Source organism: Pleurodeles waltl, chromosome 4_2 (assembly GCF_031143425.1).
Source record: "Pleurodeles waltl isolate 20211129_DDA chromosome 4_2, aPleWal1.hap1.20221129, whole genome shotgun sequence".
Lineage (NCBI taxonomy): Eukaryota > Metazoa > Chordata > Amphibia > Caudata > Salamandridae > Pleurodeles > Pleurodeles waltl.
The window spans coordinates 370,374,423-370,396,273 of record NC_090443.1 but is presented as its reverse complement, the minus strand read 5'-3'; the positions used below and the strand labels follow the sequence as shown (position 1 = coordinate 370,396,273).

Here is a 21,851-nt window from a genome sequence, read left to right as displayed (position 1 = left end):
ACCAGTGATGGACACTGGTTGGTTGGAGGACCCTGAACGAAATTAGAGGGAGGGAAAGAGTTGGAAGGATAAGATGCGCTGAGGGGCCAGAGAGGAAGGAGGTGGTGAAGGGAGAGTGGTACATGAAACGGAACTGAAAAGAGGAACAACATGGAATGTGGAGGGATTTGTGCCTCGAGAGTGTGGGTGCAGAGGTACTACCGTAGTACAAACTCTCATTGCAAACCCGTTGAGCCACAAAAATATTTTCAAGTACAGAGTCAAGTCCATGGAAATGAATGAGCTGCTTTGTGAGTCAAAACTAATCACAGTCTCAAAATATTTGCAACACTTGTAGAATGCATCAAGGATGATTGTTCGGGTAACAGCCAAATCTCAGCATTTCAATGAAAAATGTATAGTGTTCAATCTAGCTATTGTCCACGTTCTTGAATTAGGTACCATAGGTGCCTCTCCTGTTCACAATAAAGTAAACTGATACAGAGCTTAAAAGATTCAGAGGGCAAATTTATTGCATATTCAGTGCATGCCATCATGTAGTGCATTTCTATGTTATATCGTGTGTGGACACCACACGACTGCCACCATACCTGCAGTGTATGGATACCTACATTGTAGAAATGGTTTTAATTCAACAGAATACAAATCTTAGTCAATTATTAAAATTTGTTTGAAGATTTGGTCATTTCATTACAACATTCATAAAAATAGTTCAAGTAGGTTTGGTGGAGATACAAATGGGTCAGTCCTTCCCAGGCAATTGAATTTTGGTTATTTGCAGGTGGCTGTACCAGAATAATGTGTGAAATCACTTGAAATAAAATGTACACAGAACTCTTGCTAGTATATCCTTTGTCCAATGAAGGTCACAAGTGATATTAAATGCAACAATAGCAATGTTAAAGTCACTTAGGATCACTGGATAAGAAATGGTTTCTATTGTGAATGGCTACTTAATATCCCACTGTATAGGACTTAGCCTCTCCATGCCTATACGAGAATGATTTGAGGTTACTGCAAGGGAGGGAGGCTGAACACAATGCATGATGTAGCCTGCCAATAGATTCAGGTGATCAGTCTTACTACAGGATGTTTACCATCCTAATGGGGCATACGCACTGCACAGGCCACGGGTGACAATGACAGTGTAGGAGGGGATTCTGTTTTTTTCCACAGCTGCCACCAAGTAAGTCCCAGACATGGCAAGAAGGCATCACAAATATCTGCACTCCTCAGTATGCACTCCTCAGTACACTCACTACCAAGCGGAAGGTATATATATATTTTTTTTAAATGACGCTTTTCCCTCGGAGCTGGGGATCGCTTAGACCGGCATAGTCAAGTAGTAACCAGAAGAAAGACATTCTCCACTATGGGAATACTGCTGAAAGTGTTGAAAAACATACACGTCGATATCCCCTAGAGTACCAGCGCAACTAAATGCGACTTTTGGAGATATTTCCTGTGGCCATTGAAGTTCACTGTACAGCTGTGCTGCATACCATCCTTAAGAATGTAAGGGATACTTTTGAATTGCTTCTACAAAAGAAAACCCATCTTGCTGGAGCCATAAAAGTCAAAAAAACATTCAATGAATGAAGAGAGCCTCTCATTTGCCACTTAGGAAAGATATGGGACAGTAAATAAATAATCAGTCTAGCGCTCAGTGGACAGGGCAACGGGTGAGAGTTAAACTCTCTCCTGTTCTCCAGTCAGCTCTCTACTTTAAGTGCCAGCATTCAAAGACACTGGACGGACAAAAAAAAGTGCAGATGAGAAGAAAAGATGTCAACCCTAAGCACAGATGGGCTCACTCAAGTCAAACTCTTAACTAAATGGTTAATGTCTTAAGTTGACTCTGGTAACAGTGATTTAAGTCCAACTTAATGTAGGCAGTTTTCTGACAACAAAAATAAAGACATATTTAGTACAGAAAGAATAAAGAATCCAACATATACACAAATTAACAATATTCTACAAATTAAACCGTTTACAGAACATGAATTGTTCTGAATTATACTATGTTTAGTCAAATTGTTAAAAAACAAGTTTTATATGATTAATGTACAATGCATTTCAGATTCTAAGCGTTGTCTGCAATGATCAAGCTCGTCTCTTGCATCAAGTGCCATTGGTGCAACGTTTAAGAGCCAAACTCAATAGTGTCATCAGTGATCTGCTTGAATTCATAGTTGCCTCTTCCATCCATGTGCAAATAGTACTGCGGGAGTAAAGAAAAGAAAAACAATTGCAATTAATAAAACTGTCTCGTCCAAATGGATAAATTTCCCAGACCTGTACCCTTCAGTGGGAATAAACAAAATTAATAGCACTACAAGCACTCTTCAGTTGGCCCACCCTCCTGAACGAATGCAATTTACTCCTGAATTTATACAATGTTTTATATTATATGTGAGCTAAATGATTATACTATAGCTGAACTATTTTTGGTTGTGAACAGTAGAGCTGATAAGGCGAGCATTGTTTCTACCATTTCCTTGACGGCTCTGAATATTGGCTTTTCAGGGTGACGCTCAATTAAGTTAAATTTAAAATAAGTGTTTGAGTATATATTACAGATAAAGTACCTTCCGGCGTACATTATACGGATATTGCAAGTCACCGATGAGATCCATAACCATAAAAAGCAATGAGGCCAGAGGAAGAGTTCCTTTACAAGGTTTTGGAACTCTGGGGCGACTTGCAACATCCTTATTTTGTGCCAGGGGGTACTTTATCCCATTTAATACATGGTCTCACCATCACCTTTCTAAGGAGTGCAAAAAATAAACACATATTCTCACTGCTGGTCATTGTCAGATATTAAAACAGAGAAGAAACAAGAGCAAGGTTCCGTTTGTTGCTTCAAACAGCGGCATCAATGGCTTCAATTATGCTCCATGCGGTGACCTGAAGTTTCACCGCGGCAGCTGGTTCTGGAGGCAGGCACTGTGAAATCCGAACTCGACTGTAATCATTTCTTTATAATCGGCTTCTCAGTTCATCACAAGTCTCTGATTATAAAGAAATTTGAGCTTGCCGTTTATACAGGGATCACAGAATCCAACGTTATTGCTGTAATAACAGGTGTTGCTATCACTCACCTCAAGGGTATTTCTTTCCCACGGCAAAGGGTCAACAAACGAGCGAGCTGCCAAGATTCTAACTTGTGAACTTCAGGGTACACACAGATTTCTACAATGGATGTACTGCATGTTAATTAATTAACAGCGGTTCCATAGCAATGGAGAACAGTATAGAGGACAACCTTGCTGTGTTTTGTGACTGATAGGAAGGGGGAGTGAGATAAGGTGTCACACCATGGAGGACGGGTTGGTATACAGTAACTTGGTGTAGGCTAAGAGGTGCAGACCTAGTACCATCGCCCGCAGGACCACGAATAATACTCCCATTATACCTTGCTGCCTCATAGTCAGACAAATCATTGTCAAGTCTGGTTTCAAAATTTGAAACAATTCAGGTCGGCAAGACTCAACTCACAAACTAAGTGACTTTGTGAGATAATAAAAACAAATCCCTACATCTAAACTCTGATACTCGTGACATTTTGGCCAGGAAAAATGCACAAACTCAAAGTGCAGCGGTCTCTGACATAATCAGGATCACTTTGATTCTTCATCAAATAACACACATGGTTGCATTGCTTCGTTCTGTGTGTTAGTGTGCATCTGGCATTGGTTTCTTCTCCCAGTGAGTATTTTCCATTGTATAACACCATGTTGAAGCTTTCTAACAATGTAAAATTTTTAAATGAAGTCATATGAAGCAAAATACTGTAGGAGATGTTTCAGTAAATTATTTCTGACAAGATGACTATGATCTATAATTGAGGCCAATGGGAAAGCACCCATTTTGCAGATTACTACGAATTTCCAGCACTATATAAATAATCATCATCTGCTGCATAATTTACAAAATATTTCTTATACCTCAAATTGATCAAAGGTTATAAACATTGCAGCACACAGTGCACCTTGGAATGCAAGACAATTTGTGAGTCAATTGGTCAGATAGTGATTCAGGTGGTAAAGGACATATATGACCCTTGATACTCGAAGTGTTTTAGGACCAAATAAAGAGTCATGAGCAAAGAGTTAAAGCCCTGGCCCTTTTATTCCAAAGAACTAGTTAAACCGGAAAAAGAGGATTTTAAAATGTCTTCTTGAACCTCTAAGAAAGCCCTCTGTATTCAAGATAGACCTGATTACATATGAACTCATGTCATTTGCCGACTAAACAATTAGAACAGGTTATCAAGCACATATCCTCCAGGATCTCGAGAGACACATCTTGAATCTCCACTGGGAAGCCAGCCTAAGTTCTTGGAGGTGCGTCAATTGTACCAGCAGAAGTATCTGATTCAGGTTTGAAGTGAAATCTGTGCACTTTGCCAGACTTCTTCTTATATATTGGCTTTATCTAAGGAGCTTTAATGGCTTGTAAAGTCTCTCAGACATAGTAGTTCATGGGTGAATTGTGACTCTTCTACAGTTAACAAAACAGAAGAGACAATGGATTTACTGATAATTTTAAGCATTTTCCAGATATTACCCATTGGTTTAATGCACATGCAGTGGCATCACAAATATCTACACTACAGATATTACGCGGAGCTCTACTTTGGAAACTTCTAACAAGAGAAATACATCAGAAGCCTACTGAAAAAAACTAAAGTAGATGGTAAACAAATTATAAACATAATTGAATAAAGGGCACTGTCTTAACAAGTATTTACAAAAATAACTTTTCTAACACAGGACACACATTTAATTTTAAAGATTCAAAAACTATGATTAAACTAGAGAAATGCTCTTTAGTGTACTGATTATAAAGAAACATAGCATACTATACCTCATGATGCATCCATAGGGACTTTCTGTGAGAAACGGTAAACAGCGTAATGCCAACCTACACACACAAAGAGATGAAAGATACATAGTAACATTTATCTGTATCATTTCCCCAGGACATATACATCTACCTACGTTTATAGAAATAATTTACGGGAACAAGAAGTAGTGCACTTCTGAAGCACTCTTTTACATACTTTTACATGACTTTGTGAAATGTCTATAACACATATACAATGGGAATAAAATTGCAATGCTCATGGAATATTCATATACAATTGGCACAAACAAGAAATTACTCTACACCAGTGGTCCTCAAACTTGCTAATGCCGCGCCCCCCCAGTGGGAAAAAAATAATAATCGGGCCCCCCTCTCTGAATTTTTCATAACATTCTATTAAGTTGGCAATGTTTAAATAAGCCTAGACTTATTTAAACATTGCAGTTAAGATCTTTTACCTTTTTACAAATGCAATAAACATGCTTTTGCTTTAAACAAAAGCACTATTACATGCATAATCTTTCTTTTGGCCAGAGCCTGGCACCCCCTCCCCCCCCCGGGATCACTTGAGGCCCCCCTAGAGGGCCCGCCCCCCAGTTTGAAGACCCCTGCTCTACACTGTTTGCACTACTAGTTAAAAAGAGTTTAGTATTTCTAGGCAGATTCACAAAGGCATGTAAGATGTCGTAAAAGAGAATGAATGTAGTACTACTTCAAACATTCACATGGTTTTGTGACTCGTCCCCTTAGAGTTTTTGCTTTATCACAAAATAAAATCTCCTTTTCTAGTAGATTCATCTTAAATAAAATAAAGGAACACTCATTTCGTTTTCATAGCAGACTGATAATTTAGATATATCTCTAGCACATGACTGACATCTGTAGTCAAAATAGAATATATCTGCAATAGAGTATTACCACACTAAAAACTTCTATACATAGGATGTAGTTCAACACACTGAACATAAAAACGTGACGTAGATGTACAGCAGTAAGTGCGTATTTCAAAATCTCACAAAAGCAATTGAGCCCTCACACATTTTTGAAACAGAGTCAAACACCAAAGTAGGTGCTTGTGACGCTAGCATAAAAGACACAACTTTTTGAATGTTAGGAGACAGATTTCTCTAACATCAAATAAACTACTGTTCATTATGTGGAGCAAGTGAATAATTATACAACCACAAACCTGATGGTTTTTTTCAGTCTTTTGGAGACAAACCCATCTAGTTCAACACCGTAACACGCAACACATGAAAGCAGTTCATAACAACCAGGCACAAATTTGATCAATCATGGACCACATAATATCAAACCAAATTCAATGCAAGAATCAAATCTGAGTCAAACTGCCTGACCACTATCAAACCCCTGAATGAAGAAAACCAAATCCTTAAAGCACTCAAAAGAGATTCACCAATAAAGAACCTCAAATGTTCAATTATGCCTAACTTGGGTGGCACCTAATAATGAGAACTAAAACACCCTTTGTCTCAAGACACAACTCAAATCAGCGAATAACCACCAAAAGGCACTGAGATAGATGGACATGAATCAAACATTCTTCTATCCTCGGTAATTCACAACAAAATGAATAAATGATAATACTTCGTACTATGCATGAAAAATATGATAGCTGGGTATTACAGCTACAATGCCCTCCAAACTTCTGTCAAACATAAATGAAGTTTGGTGGTATTAATTCACATCCATTTGATACAAAGAGCTGCAAAAATCTGTCATCTGTCCACAGCAGCTGAGCACCATGCAGTTCTTATATTTGCTGCTCCATGTAAGAACAGTATCAACAGCATATATCCTATCTGGCTCAAAATCGCTACTGTTGTTCTTCAATGTGGTGTTATTAAAGGAATCACAAGAAAAAAGGGGTAGGTGGGTGGGGAGAGGCTGCAACCACAGCCTGAAAATCTCTTAGGTAATCTGTCTCTCGTAAAAAAAAAAAAAAAAAAAAAAGCCACAACTAACTTGGACAACCAAAGCAAATCTGCTTTATGTTCCTGGTCAAGATCATGAACCACTGCACCCCCTCACAGCTCACCATATACATGAAGTAATACACTCCTAGACGTTCGATCAATTAAGCTCTTGCAGGGGCCACAGCACCAAAAGAGCAAGTTACTTACCTTCAGTAATGCCTTATCTGGTAGAGACATATTCTAGTTGAAGATTCCCCCAGGCGTCAGTCTGAATCCAGAGATTTTTATTGAGCAGCACCCCTGTGTGCCGTTACGTAGCGTTGATCGGCTCTGCATCTGTATTCAGCATCATACAGGCTGGATATGACGTTGTGGGTCAGGTATAGGCGCCACCCCAGGGCACTGATGTCAGTTTCTTTTTGCAACTTTCCATGGCAGAAGCGCAGAGCCATGAAGAACATTGACAACTGGTGTGTCAAAACTAAGGCCCTGAAAGGGAGTCCCTGTCCCTAGAAATCAGTTAGCAGAGCGGGGAGAATGCGTGGGTTGGTGAGGAATCTGCAACTAGAATATGTCTCTACCAAATAAGGCATTACCGAAGGTAAGTAACTTGCTAATCAATCAATCAAGTATTTGTAAAGCATGGCTTCTCACCGGGCGGATATCCAAGCACTTGTTCATCTGATAGAGACTTATAGTTGCAGATTCCAAACCTTTTGAAAAGATACCCAAGCAACAGCATCCCAGGAGGTGGGTCTGCAAACCAAGATCAAACTAGAAAATCCTGCAGGACCAAATGTGCAAAGTCCCCGTCCCTATGGACGTGACTGTTTGGACAGTAGTGTTTGGTGACCGTGTGCAAGGATGCCCACGTTGCCACCTGACAGATATCAAGGACTGAAACTCCGCATGCTAACGCAGTGGTTGCAGCCGTTGCTGTAGTAGAATGAGCATGCAAACCTTCAGATGGTTGCCTCTTGGCCAGTGCGTAGCAGATTTTAATACACAGAACGACCCATCAGGAGATGGCCCGCTTTTCCTATGCCCGACCTTTCTTTGCACCCATATAACCAACAGAGTTTACCATCTACCCGGAACACTTTTGTGCAATTAAAGATATCAGAAAGCCAATGCTCTTTTTGGGTCAAGGCACTGGAGTCTCCTCTCTTCCTTAGTAGGATGAGTGGGTATGTAAAAAGTAGGCAAGGTGATGGATTGGCCTACATGAAAGGGCGTGACCACTTTTGGAAAAAAGGAGCCGTAGCGCGAAGCACCACTTAGTCAGGATAGATGGAATGATAGGGTGGCTTAGATGACAATGCCTGCAGCTCGCTCACCCTTCCAGCACAAATAATGGCAACAAAGAAGGCTGTTTTCAAGGTGAGAAGCCTGAGAGGACAATTTTGGAAATGCTGAAAAGAAGCACACATTAGCAATGTCAGAACCAAATTCAAATCCCATTGGGGCATAATGAATGGGGATGGAGGAAACACAAGTAAGGCCTTTAAAGAACCTATATACAATTGACGACTTAAACAGAGAATGTTGATCAGGCAACCTCAAAAACACAAGGACAGCAGATATGTGACTTGAGAGTACCCATAGCAAAGCCCTACTGGACCAGGGAAAGTATAGGCAAGAGATCCTCAGAATGAGGGGCAGAAAGGGGGTCAACAGACTTGTTTGTGAACCATGTTACAAATTTCTTTCAAGGGCAGGCATATACCATTTTGGTGGAGGGACGCCTGGCTGCCAAGGTAGCTTTTGACTTTCCGCACAAGGTCTATAAGGTTATCAATTGCCGCCGCTCAATCTCCATGCAAGAAGACAGGGACTAGACAGGCAGAAGATCCTCTCGAAGGGGTAGTCTGATCGGAGGATCAAAGGCCATGTTCAGTAGCTCGACATACCAGACTCTACGGAAAGGTGCACAGGAATCCTGAGTTCCACTTGAGACAAAAAACATTGCAGAGCAATTGCCGCCTTAGAAACTCCAATGTGCAAAACTGCTGACATTGCGCATTCTTTGCGAACAGATCTAACCAAGGCTCTACCCACATTTGAAAGAGACACTGTGTCACCTCTGGATGGAGATGCCATTTGTGATTGACTAAGCATTGTAGGCTGAATTAATCCGCTCTGACATTCAGAGAGACCAGAGGTTGAACGATCAGGGAAATGCCCTCATGTTTCGGCCACGCCCAAAGGGGAAGAGCCTCTAGACAAAGAGTCCATGACCGCACTCCACCCTGCTTGTTGCAGTACCACATGGCAGTGGTATTTTCTGTGAACACCTGCATTGCCCTCCCTTTGAAAGTGAGGGAACAAAATGCTCCCAATACTAGTATATTGCCCAGAGCTAACAGGTTGATGTGGAGTCTGGACTCCAATGGGGGCAAGATGCCTCTGATCTCCGCCTCTCCCAGATGGCCACCTAAGAGTTATGCATCTGTCACTACCTGGGGGAGGGAGAGGGCTATGCCCCTGACCCAAACTCGCTTTGTTAGCCAACACTTCAGATCTCATGCAGTTTTCCCCCATGTCGGAGAGATTTCTCCGATGCTGCACCCACTGGAACTTCAGATCCCACTGCAGAGCACGCATATGCCATCTGGCATAAGTCACTACCAGAAAGCAGGAGGCTATGAAGCCCAGCACCCTCAGAGTCATTCTCACTGAAATCCAGGATAGAGACTGAAAGATCAGTATCATACCCTGAATATCCTGGACTCGCCGCACGGGTGGTCAAGCCTGAAACTGCACTGTCAGGAACAGCTCAGATGAAAGGGAGGAGTCATGTGTGACTTTGGCGCGTTTACAGTTAACCCCAGCGAATGCAGGTCCGCTGTAGTCTGGAGGTGGGAGACATGAAGCCTGGGGCGATCCTGCCTTCAACAGACAGTCACCTAGTTAGGAGAAGACTGATACCCCTGACCTGCACAGATGAGCTACAACCACCGCCATTACCTTGGCAAGCACTCAAGGGGTGCTGATAAGGCCAAAAGAGAGCACGGTGAACTGAACGAGCTCGTGGCTCACCGTGAACTGCAAGCAACATCTGTGGGCATGCAGGCTGGGGTTATGGAAATAAGCGTCTTGCAAGTCTAACAATACCATCCAGTCTCCCGGGTCCAGGGCAGATAAAACCAGAGTGAGCATTTTGAACGTCTCCTTCTTGAGAAAGATTGAGGGATCAAAGATCTAGGATAGGGCAGAGGCCCTTGTCCTTTTTGGGCACCAAAGAATAGCAGGAATAACTTCCACACAGAGAAGTGCCAAGTGATCCTCCTTTAGTCGATTGTAGGATGGTGGCACGGACAGAGAGATAGTCTTGAAGGGGAGGGAGTAGCCTCTTCGGACTACCTGCAAACCCACCTGATGTGATTGACTGCCAGTGGAGCAGGTGATGTGGGATCCTGCCTCCCACTGGTCCCTGGTAGGGAAGTGTCACAATACGAAGGTTTGGAGACAGTGGACTCGTCAGACTGCTGGCTCCCTGATCCACAAGGATGGTGGATCCCACTTCCTTGGCCACACAGAGGCTGGGCAGTTTGCTTTCTCCCTAAAGGGACAGGTGCTATCAAAGGGCCTGTCCATAAGGTTAGAGAGCACATCTCCCCAAAAAGCCAGAAGTCTCCTAACAGGCATGGCACCTAGGGGCCACTGGCGATGCAACCACTCTGCCCAGCGAGTCGGTCATGTCCAGTCCACATCAGATAGTGAACTTTGCTGCGTCTCTCCTATCACCAACTGCTTGGTAAAGTACAGCCCAGTCCTCCTTCAGGACCTGTGGCAGCACTTGCGCAACCGTTTCTCACAGAGTGCGGGAATAGAGGCCCAAAAGGCATGCAGTGTTGACAGACCTCAATGCCAGGCTGAAGGAAGAAAACATTTTCTTCTCAAGTGTGTCCAGTCTCTTGGATTCCCTTTCCGGGGGTGTGGAAAGGAACGCACCCTGGGAAGTGGAGGCTTGGATAACCAAGCTCTCAGGGGTGGGATGTTGCATCAGGAAACCTGGAGCAAGGCGATGGCAGCAGGCAATAGTTCTGCTCACAGAAGACCCTTGCTGGCTTTGGACCAAGTACCCAGTAGGACGTCTGTAAGGGGTTCATTTTTCTGTCCTACATCTTTTTACACCAGTGGACTCTACAATCCAGTAGGCTTGTTTTTGCATCCACAACCAAAGCAAGTGGTGGCTGGAATAATCTTATATAAAGCTATCGGGTGCCCATTGTTCGGTACCAGACGATTATAGTTCCAGGGGCCCAGTAATTTTTGTTTTGATCCTTGGAGGTGAGGCATCCTTTTGGCTTCTGCCCTGTAAAATCTGTAGCACCCTTATTCTGCACCTATGGTTCGTTGTCTTCTGTGAGTGCCGAGTTTTATGCATGCTGGAAGAACTGGATATCATGTGCAGGGTTAATGGAATCTTTTGAAGAACAAAAGTGTATTCAATGGTTTCAGGTCAGGCATCACCAGAAACCGGAGGTGCTTGGATGAAAACGTTTGTTACGGATGCAGTTAACACACAGATTAATTAGTTGATTACAGCCTCTTGCACCTGAAAGAAAGCCTGGGAAGATGCACTCTGACCTGATTGGCATAGTGTTCAAGTGCTACAAGGCAACCTTCATAAAGATCAAACTGGCGATTAGAATAAACTAATGGGTACGTCATGAAATGCTGCGCCCAGCTGGAGGTTTGCAGTTAGCACCAGGAAAATGTTTTTTAAAACTCAGAGACTCAATTTTATTACAATTAACATCCATTCTTAAACATAAAAGGAAAAGAACTTCCCTTGCTAAAATTTGTAACAAACCGATTATCTAGAAAACTGTTTTAAGTAAACCCACTACAAAGTGAGCAAATAAACTAAACTGATAATTCCACACAAAACCAGTACCCTGTATGTAACCTTATGAACCAATCTGGAGTCAATAACTCAACCAAATATGATAACACCAACAAAAGCAAATTATATTGGTAGCTTTGTGGCAGCCAGTATGCGTGTCATTCACAGATAACAGAAGACACTCAGTTTGGATATCTAGCAATAACAAACACTGCTGTAGACAAAAGTATGGTCAAATCTACAATTGTGATCAAGTTCAGGAGAAATCACTGTCTTTTGTGGTATAAATGCAGGTTTGCTTAGGGTCACACAATTTTTACTCAATTAAGAATACAACTGAAGTAATTATATATGCCCAAGTGAAAAACTGCTTGGAATAAATCTTGGTTCTCAGGTCAAAGTCTGTGTAGATGTTACGGGCTTCTGAGTGCAGGAGTAGCACAACCAAGGCTTAATATGGCCAGCTTCTCTTAACATAGAATGAAAAAGAGGGATCCATCAGGTAAGAGCATTTCACTACTTTTTAAGACGTTGAACAGCGGCCTTTATGCAACGTAAAAAAAAAGATCCAGAACATCAGTGACATATCTTCTGTTCCAAAGAGTAATTTTTGTTATCTGCATAGGGAACGATATTAAGCACCTGCCCAGAGAAATAATTTTACTAGACACACGAACTTTGACTGAAGAACGGCTACCTTATGGCTTCTAAGGTTACAAGTAATACCGAAAATTGGCTTTCCTCACAGATGATTAACATTTCCATTCCTTCTGCATACGTCTGAAGTGACAAACGTGGGTGGGAAAACAGCCTTTGTTGAATGGTTCCGTAAGATAAAATGACAAACTATGGTAATAAGGGGAGAGCTGAGCCCACCAGGGGGATCAAACCTCCACTAACACCATAGCCAGCTGCCCTCTTGATGGAGCTCCAATAAATGCGTGAAAATTCCTTGGTTTAGTTTGTGACCTTATTCAAATGTTCGTTTTCCCTGGAAATATGCATACTCCTCCTCTGGTGGTAAATGAATATCGGGGTAAAAATCCTTCTTTCAAGGATGATGGTATGAGGGACGGTCTGGTCCGCAACAATGTCTAGTTTTCTGGTTAACCACTGACTACATAAAAGTTTTTTATGTAGCTGCATTGTGGTCCTCAACAAATTAAGTTGAAACCTAGATATCATATGGACTGCCTTCTTCATAAAGTCTGGCTTAATGGTTACCATGAATAGGTTTCAGTACTATCCCTAATTTAATAGCACCATATTTTCCCAAACAAATTCACACAGGAAAAATGGCATTAGACTAAATATTTGACACGTACCTTCCTGCAGTGGCTATAAATGTATCCTTCCACATCAACACTGACGGCACTTGTGCATTCATCCAATATGGCAAACTGAGGTTTATGGTAGAAAAGCCTTGCCATCTAAAATAAAAACACAATTCAGAGGATTCATCTTCAACATAGGAAAGAAGACCATTACATAATATGCAAGTGTTTGATAAGCTGGAGAAAACGGCATTCAGGATGGTTAGCGTACAAAGAAGTCATGGACACTGAAGCAGGCAGAAAAGACAACTTTTCTCGATAGAAAAATGAAAATCCAGAATAGTAGAAACAAAACAACTATGTGAGAGTGAAAATTTAGAGTGGAGCCAAGACTAAAGTGCAGGTACTGTACCAGAGACGAAATGGAAAGATAACTATGAAAAAAGAGCAAGGAGACAGGAAGCAACAGCAATGAAGTTAGCAGAGAAAGTTAACAGAAAACATATTGCGAAAATAACCAGTTTTGGAGGAGTTAAGAACAGGGTCAATTATAGTTGACAAAACTAGCACAACCTAATATGTAATGAAATGTATGTAATTAGAGGCAAGGATATAATTGAAAAATCCATGCAAACCATTATCCACCAAAGCCTACTTCCCTTCAACATGACATGCCAATACATTGCTCGTAGATCCCTTTTTGTTACCCAGAGTGACCATGAAACCAACCTAAACATAAAAAAAGGCTTCCAGTACAAAGAAGTATTATAAATAATGCAGGACTTTCAGATTATAACGTATTAAGAGTTATATGTCAAGTATTATATATATGAAGGCGATCTTGCAGAAATATTCTTATGAGCTGTAACACGGTTACAGCTAAAAAACAATAAAGAAATTAACAAACAGAAGTTTAGAATGTGAAAATGCAAAGTCCTCGGAAACAACCTATACATAATGGATGACAGAGGGATGGGGATATGTCTGCTTGTGATAGAGTAGGACATCCTCAGTGTAATGGTGTTCGAAGATTATAGTAGGATGTACCATATCTTCATGTGGTTCAATATAGATATCAACAAGCATGGATGCCAGAACCCGAGGAATGCCACATCGCTTTAGGACAAATTTAGACTTTGGGGAATTCAGATGCAAAACATGGGAGTTGACATGATGGGCAAAAGAGCCCCATGATAATCATTATCAAAGGCTGGAAAGAGATTAAGCAGTACTAACAGACATACCCAGGAAGCTCAACATTGCATCTACCATCTGCCTAATAGCTGCTTTGTGTTCTTACTTTGCAATACGCTTTAAAAGTCAACACCTACTGTGTTTTCAACATTAACATTTGCATTCTGATACTGATAAGCAGGTGCAGATCAGATTTAACAACCAATGATCATAACAAAATGCCTATGAGAACAAACTTAAGCAAGGCTTTGCATTACCTCCTTCTATTTCAGTCTATTGATGGAATATGTTACGGTGCATTTGAAGTTACTGAAAGGAGCACTACCGCCATATCAACCACAAGTGAAACCTATATATCAATTCAACAACTGGTGAACGACATTTACTGGATCCTGGCTATGTGCAACGCACATAGTTATATTTTTAAGTGTACATGCACAATCGTGTACAAAATACAAAGTCTCGACTTGTGACCTACAGGAAACTGCCAGCGAGTGCAGAGAGCGAAGGTTGAGTTTTCACTCTCAAAAAAGGCCAATGGCATAAATCAGCCAACTAAACCGTAGCCCAAAAGAATCTTATTCCCATAATCCAACCAGGATACCCACATACTGGTATGGTAAAACCAAAAATGGCAATACTGAGATTTTACTAATTCACCCAAGTGCCCACTAAAAAGGAGGTAGGAGGGCAAGGGCCTTGGTAGGTAATCTATTCATATTTCTCTTTTAAAAGAATTTAAATCGAAAACCCAAAGCACTAACTAAAATTAATATGGCAAAACCCTTTCTAATCTAAACTGGAACTAACCTCCTAAAACCAGGGCTGCTCGTCTCCAAAAGAATCTCCGAAGCAGATAAGATAAAGATACCCAACAGTGGCTAAGGCGATAGTGTAGAGATCAAAAGGACTAACCCTTATCACCCAATAACAGACGAAAAATGAGAAATGATTCCCTGACGTTCATTATATGAATGTTTTTCTAAAAACGTTTACTTTTAATTTTTCCGTAATAATTGGTAGGGATAATACAGTGATAATAAAGACCCAAGACGAACCCACTGTTAGTGTGAAACATCACACGAATGTAGCTGCATAATCTCTTATTACAAATATTATACAACTTACAAAGTGCAGACAGCAGATGCCCAGTGAAACGTTAATACATATAGAAACCCACAGGCTGTTGAATTAAATGTCTGAGAAGCAGAACAAAATAAATGGAGATACATAAGTCAGTTCAATCCACTGGAGCTCTTATGTATGTTTATCCACATGCTGTCTTTCCCACACCAAGCACCCATGCCAGAAACATCAGAATAATCACCAAGCGCAAACTGGACATGACAGCACAAGTCAACACCGTCACTGCATCCTGTTTCCACTTCCTGAAGATGCTGAGGAAGATATTCAAATGGCTCACCAGCAGCGCTAGGAAAACTGTAACTCGTGCCCTGGTCACCAGCAAGTTGGACTACAGAATGCCCTCTACACCTGAATCACCAAGAAACTCACTAGAAAAGTACCAACTATCCAGAACCCGGCAGACAGAATCAACTTCAACCTCCCACACCGAACTTGCATCACATCACACGTCAGGGAGCTCCTCTGGCTCCCGATAAAAAAGGGCACACATTTCAAACTCGTCACACACATTCAAGGCAATACACAACTGAGGCCCCACTTACCTGAACAGGAATCCTGCTCACACACATCCCACGCATTCACAGAACCAGAACCAGTTCAGGAGGACAGGCACTCTCTTACATCACTTCTCAAGCTTGGAACGGCCTCCCACGCCACATAAGAGCCTTCTCCTCCTCTCTTCTTGAATTCTGCAAGAAGCCGAAGATTTGGCTTTTCAATCAACCAACCTACCATAGGCAGAGCAATACATCAACACACATGCTTAGCACCAGGATTCCCTCGCAGGTGATACTGCACTTTACAAATACACATAACATATCAATGATTGTGAACGTTTTGACCCATTCGGGCACTTGCCAATAGGTATCACCATAAGAAAACTATCTGGCTTTATCAGATGTGAGATCTTAGAACTGATCTATCAATGTGACTTACTGTAGGGAAACCTCAATACTAAAAAGAAAAGTCTTCTGCTATCCGGGAAAATGTCAGTAATAGTGTTATTGGCAAACATGTAACAAACAGCTCAGTTAGTGCACATCTCTACATGGACAGCCGATTGATTCATTCCAATCATTCTGAAATTAGGATGCACAAGGATAATAAGAACAAAAAGGCATTTTTGCCAACAATATGAGGGCTAGTAAGGAGTCTGTTAGGAGCTCAGTTGGCACTTAGCATAATGACCTCTAAAAGTCTTGATGAGGGTGCTCTGATGAGATCAACTAAAGCTCACACCATAAAAGATTCACCTTCACAAGGGGTTAAACGTGGCAGTTTCTAGATACTAGGAAAGAAGGGATTTTCAAGGAACAGGAAAGGACATCATCAACTAAAGAGTTATTTTAAAAAGTCTGAAGCAGGCACCAATGACCTTCCAAGTTCTTGAGCTGAAGCAACCACAGAAGCAACACCTTCTTACATCAGCAAACAGGGTACTGGTAGGGGCCTTGCAGTAGATCCAGACTTATCTGGGGTAAACCGCATCATATTATATCATGGCAGGAACTGTACCTAGGGTTTACTTATTTGGGGCATTTTCGACCAGGAGATGTGAGGCCTATACATGAAACAATGTTATATTAACAAAGATAACTGGAGTTTTAAGAGGCATAATGCTACACACTAACCCTTGAACGGAGCATCTCTATGCCTGGGAAACTGTAAAAGAAACTAGCAATATTTAGCAAAGCTATTGAACACAGACCTTTAGATAGTTACGCCTGTGTACACTGGATAAGATGGTAGTTATTGGTGCTGTCTGGGTTTAGGTACTTTCTAAAAGTGCATGTTAGAGTGAGCATAATAAGATCAGGTGGTAGAGAGTTCAATGTTGAAACTCCTTCTTTTGTAAGGATTGCTTTTGAGCCATGCCAGTTTTGAAGTTGGGTACATCCTGGAGAAAATACTGATTGCTTCTCAGTGTTCTTGTACCTCCGGAGAGGTTTTGCTGATTAACTAGGTACTGTAGAAGGTTTTCCTGGATGGTCTGTTTATTCCTTTACATAACAGAGTGATGGGTTAGTAGTATTGACACTGGCGGTAGTTGCCTCACACTTATTTTTTTTTTTTTTTTGTAAAGGGCACAAGTATTACAGTGTCCCTCCTCAAGACCCAGCAAAAGGCACTTGAAATTAACACTGAAAAGAAACATGCATTTTCACTAACTTCAGCAACAAGGTACGATCTCCCGAAAATTCGCTCTCAGCATTTTCGTTAGTAGCCACAGTTAAAAAGCGAATTTTTGAACTGTCTTTAGTAGTCAATGGTAAGAATGGATTACATAAAAATATGAAGTCACAAAGCTGAGTTTTACAGAAGAACACTTAATAGGAACCAAGACTGGACAACAACCCCATAAAATCTGCAGAACAACGCTCAGGTTCACCAGGAGATTCTCACAACAGGGATGTGTTCAGCAAATAATTGATACAAGCTGAGAGTTCTTCTCAAAATGAACGAACAGTCAGAAGGCAAATTTGTCTGAAAATGTAATAACTAAAACATTCTGAATTTGTAGACAAAAATGAAGGCAACAAAAATGGAGACAAATAAATCCAAGTTCACTGACTAGGATCCCCAATAGCGTACATGATATAGGGTTCATGAAATACAAAGTGATGTTAAACTGTTATAAAGATGTGAAAAACGAGGTAAGGGGACGGGAGGTAGGGCAATAGGAGCAAAATTACTTTGTAGAACCTAAGACATCTGATATCGAAGCACATGTTACAATCTGGATTGCCCACTGCTACCTCTGATCAGAGGCTTTACCAATTTGACAAATGCAAGTGTTTTATTGAAAGTATGCACACCAAAATTTAACAGGTGAGGATGCATTTACCAAAAAAAAAGAACAAAAAAAAAAAAAAAAAAAACTCACTGCCATCCTCTGCTTCTCCCCTCCACTGAGTACATCCATCCAGTCCTGAACACTATCCCAGCCGCCTTCACGATCCAGGATATGACCCAGCTGAACGTTATCAAGATATTCTTTCAGCACCTGTCACAATAATAATCAATTTTAGTTGAATGATCTCCTCTGCAGCACATTAATGCAATTTGTGAGTTGGGTGAGCATTCTTAACCAAAAGGATCACATGATTTATCAAAAGAGAACAATGCACTTCATTAAAGATCATAGCATCCCAAAAAGTAAGTAAGGTTACTTACCCTGTAAGAATTGAATCATGGCATGGAGTGCTGTAGATTTACATGCTCTGCATGCTCCTGCCATTTAATGTTGGGTTCGGATGTGTGCTGGTTGTCTCCCCCCCCCCCCCCCCCCCCCAAATAAAGTATTTTGAGTCACGAGGAAGACTGACTTCTCCATCTCTGTGATATTGCGCATGGGTATCAACTCCATTGTTAGATTGTTTTCCCACAGGTGCTTGAGAATAGAGTGTAAAGTAAGTGTAAATTATGAGATGTCCACGTGAAAGAATAGAACGAACTGCAATGGCCACAGGTGTCCGGGGTGGAGGTTGGTGCATGTGAATCTACAGCACTACATGCCACAAACAAATGCTTACAAGGTAGGTAACATATTCTGTTCTCTGCATGTGTGGCTGAAGATACACGTGCTCTGCACAGGCTGTAAAAACAGCCCCCCTCAGAAATGGTGGGTGTTGCAGTTGTTTGGAAAACAGTACATAGCACTGCCTGACCAACACTGGCTTGTTTGCATGCTAAAACATCCACACGTTTGTTGAAAGTGTGTGGTGTGGGCCATGTAGCTGCCTTACATATGTAAGCTATTGGGATGTTTCCTAGAAAAGCTATTGATGTTCTCTTTTTCAAGTAGTGTGTGCTCTGGGAAGAGAAGGTAAAGGTCTTTTGGCTTTAACATAAGTATGAATGCATTTTACTATTCATCGGGCTATGCCTGTTTAGGATATACGGTTGCCTTTATGTAGAGATGAAAAGGCAACAAAAAAATGTGATAACTTTTTCCGAAAGTGTTAGCTGTATCAATATAGAGCATAAGGGCTCTTTTACCTTCTAATGTATGAAGATCTCTTTCTGCAACAAAATCTGGTTGTGGGAAAAAAACTGGCAACTCAATCAATTGTGAAGTGAAAATGAGAAACCACTTTAAGATGAAATTTAGGGTTGGTGAGCAAAACTGCTCTGTCTCTAAGTAGTTGGAAGAAAGGTGCTTTCAAGGTTAAGGCTTGAAGCTCACTAACACGTCTAGAAGTGATGGCGACTACAAATGTCACCTTTTAACAAAGGAACTGAAGGAGGCATGAATGTAGGGGTTTAAATGGGAAAGTCATGAGTCTTGTGAGAACAATATTGCGGTTCCATGAAGGTACGAATGGAATCTGTGGTGGAATAACTCTTTTGAGCCCATCGATGAAGGATTTAATCACTGGGACCTTGAACAAAGAAAGGCGTTGCCTATTTTGGAGATACGCTCCGATTGCAGCAAAATGTAATCTTATAGATGTGAATGCTAACCTAGCCTTTTTTTAAGTGAAATAGGTAGCAATGTCATGTACAGTGACTCTAAAAGGGTTGATTTGTTTTTGAGTGACAGTAGCAGACAAAGTGTTTCCACTTTGCTGCATAGCAAGCTCTAGTGGTAGATCTACAGGCTTCTTTAAGAATGTCCACACATTCTGGTGGCAAATTAAGGTAACCAAACTGTAGGACCTCAAGAGCCAAAATGCTAGGTTGAGAGTTTTGGGATCTGGGTGCGTGATTTCTCCATGGTTGTGAGTGAGAATGTCCTAGATAAGAAAGTGAATTGATCCCAGATGATGAGCTGGACTCTCATAGCTCAATGCAAGACAGGACAGGTCTGTTCTAATTTTAAAGTGGAGAGGGGCACCAGGAAAGATTACTCCCTATGTCCTATCCTGTATTGGCTAGAGAAGGAGCTGGCATGCAATGTAGGAAAATAATGAACTGTCAGGAGAATTAAACTATCAGAACTCGCCATAGAATCTCAATGTATACAATGGCTTTTGCCTCAGTGCTGAAGACCCACTAGTACATCTTCAAGAAACAGTGGGAATGATGAATGGGGTTGGACACTCTTTAGCCTTAACACCAACTGTGATAAGTCATGCCTATTTCCCCTACATCGAGCCATATCCGATGCACAAATGCAGTTTGACCTCTTAGTTTTCAGGAACTACTGGTACATTTTAAGCATTTAGGGATCTGGATCTCTCAAGAGGCAAGACCTCCTTTGAGGGCAACATACATACATTTTAATAGCTTTTAAAACTTGGTCCAATTTTGGAAAAAATCAAGCACTGTCTGTGATGGACATAAAATCAATGTCCAAAAAGGTTAATACGCCTTCTGAAATATATTATTTAACTAAATTACTGGCAATCCTACCTCACAGCTTCATCACAGAGTCAGACATGATATTGGCAAGTCTGAATCACACTGGACATATCGCACCTACAAAAACTAGAGGCAGCATGAGCATGTCATACTATGACAATTACACAATTAAACATTCCTTTCCCTCATCTCAAATGCTAGAATGAAAATGTCACTTACCCAGTGTACATCTGTTCGTGGCATCAGTCGCTGTAGATTCGCATGTTTTGCATAGCTCGCCATCTGGTGTTGGGCCGGAGTGTTACAAGTTGTTTTTCTTCGAAGAAGTCTTTCGAGTCACGGGACCGAGTGACTCCTCCTTTTGTCTCCATTGCGCATGGGAGTCGACTCCATCTTCGATTGTTTTTCCCCCGCAGAGGGTGAGGTAGGAGTTGAATTGTAGTAATAGTGCCCATGCAATGGAGTGACTAAGTATGTACTTATTTAAGGTTGAAATGATATATATACAAATAGTTGAAGGTAACTTCCGAACTGCTACAGGCTCCCGGGGAGGCGGGTGGGCACATGCGAATCTACAGCGACTGATGCCACGAACAGATGTACACTGGGTAAGTGACATTTTCAGTTCGATGGCATCTGTCGCTGTAGATACGCATGTTTTGCATAGACTAGTAAGCAGTTATCTCCCCAAAAGCGGTGGCTCAGCCTGTAGGAGTGGAAGTAGTCTGAAACAATGTTCTTAATACGGCTTGACCTACTGTGGCTTGTTGTGCGGATAACACGTCTACACAGTAGTGCTTGGTGAATGTGTGAGGCGTAGACCATGTGGCTGCCTTACATATTTCTTGCATTGGGATGTTTCCTAGAAAGGCCATGGTAGCACCTTTCTTTCTGGTTGAGTGTGCCCTTGGTGTAATGGGCAGCTGTCGTTTAGCTTTAAGGTAGCAGATTTGGATTCATTTAACTATCCATCTGGCTATACCTTGTTTTGATATTGGGTTTCCTGCATGAGGTTTTTGAAATGCAATAAATAGTTGTTTAGTCTTTCTGATGTTCTTTGTTCTGTCAATGTAATACATTAATGCTCTTTTGACATCTAATGTATGTAGTGCCCTCTCAGCTACGGTATCTGGCTGTGGAAAGAACACTGGAAGTTCCACTGTTTGATTTAGATGGAATGGTGAAATAACCTTAGGTAAAAAGTTTGGATTAGTCCTTAGGACGACCTTATTCTTGTGTAGTTGTATAAAAGGTTCTTGTATTGTAAATGCC

At 41.3% G+C, this 21,851-nt stretch overlaps 1 protein-coding gene across 1 annotated transcript in view; it reads right to left on the bottom strand.

Annotated features, from left to right (window-relative positions):
* Nucleotides 1–486: 486 nt before the first annotated feature.
* ABCD3 (ATP binding cassette subfamily D member 3) overlaps nt 487–21,851 on the bottom strand; it is a 217,195-nt gene continuing 195,830 nt past the window's right edge. The window contains exons 20-23 of the mRNA XM_069231477.1: nt 18,160–18,279; nt 12,987–13,091; nt 4,873–4,929; nt 487–2,221 (exon numbers count right to left, since the gene is read on the bottom strand). Of these exons, the coding sequence (XP_069087578.1) occupies nt 2,144–2,221; nt 4,873–4,929; nt 12,987–13,091; nt 18,160–18,279 (360 nt within the window). The 3' untranslated portion in view covers nt 487–2,143. The remainder of the gene's footprint in view (nt 2,222–4,872; nt 4,930–12,986; nt 13,092–18,159; nt 18,280–21,851) is intronic.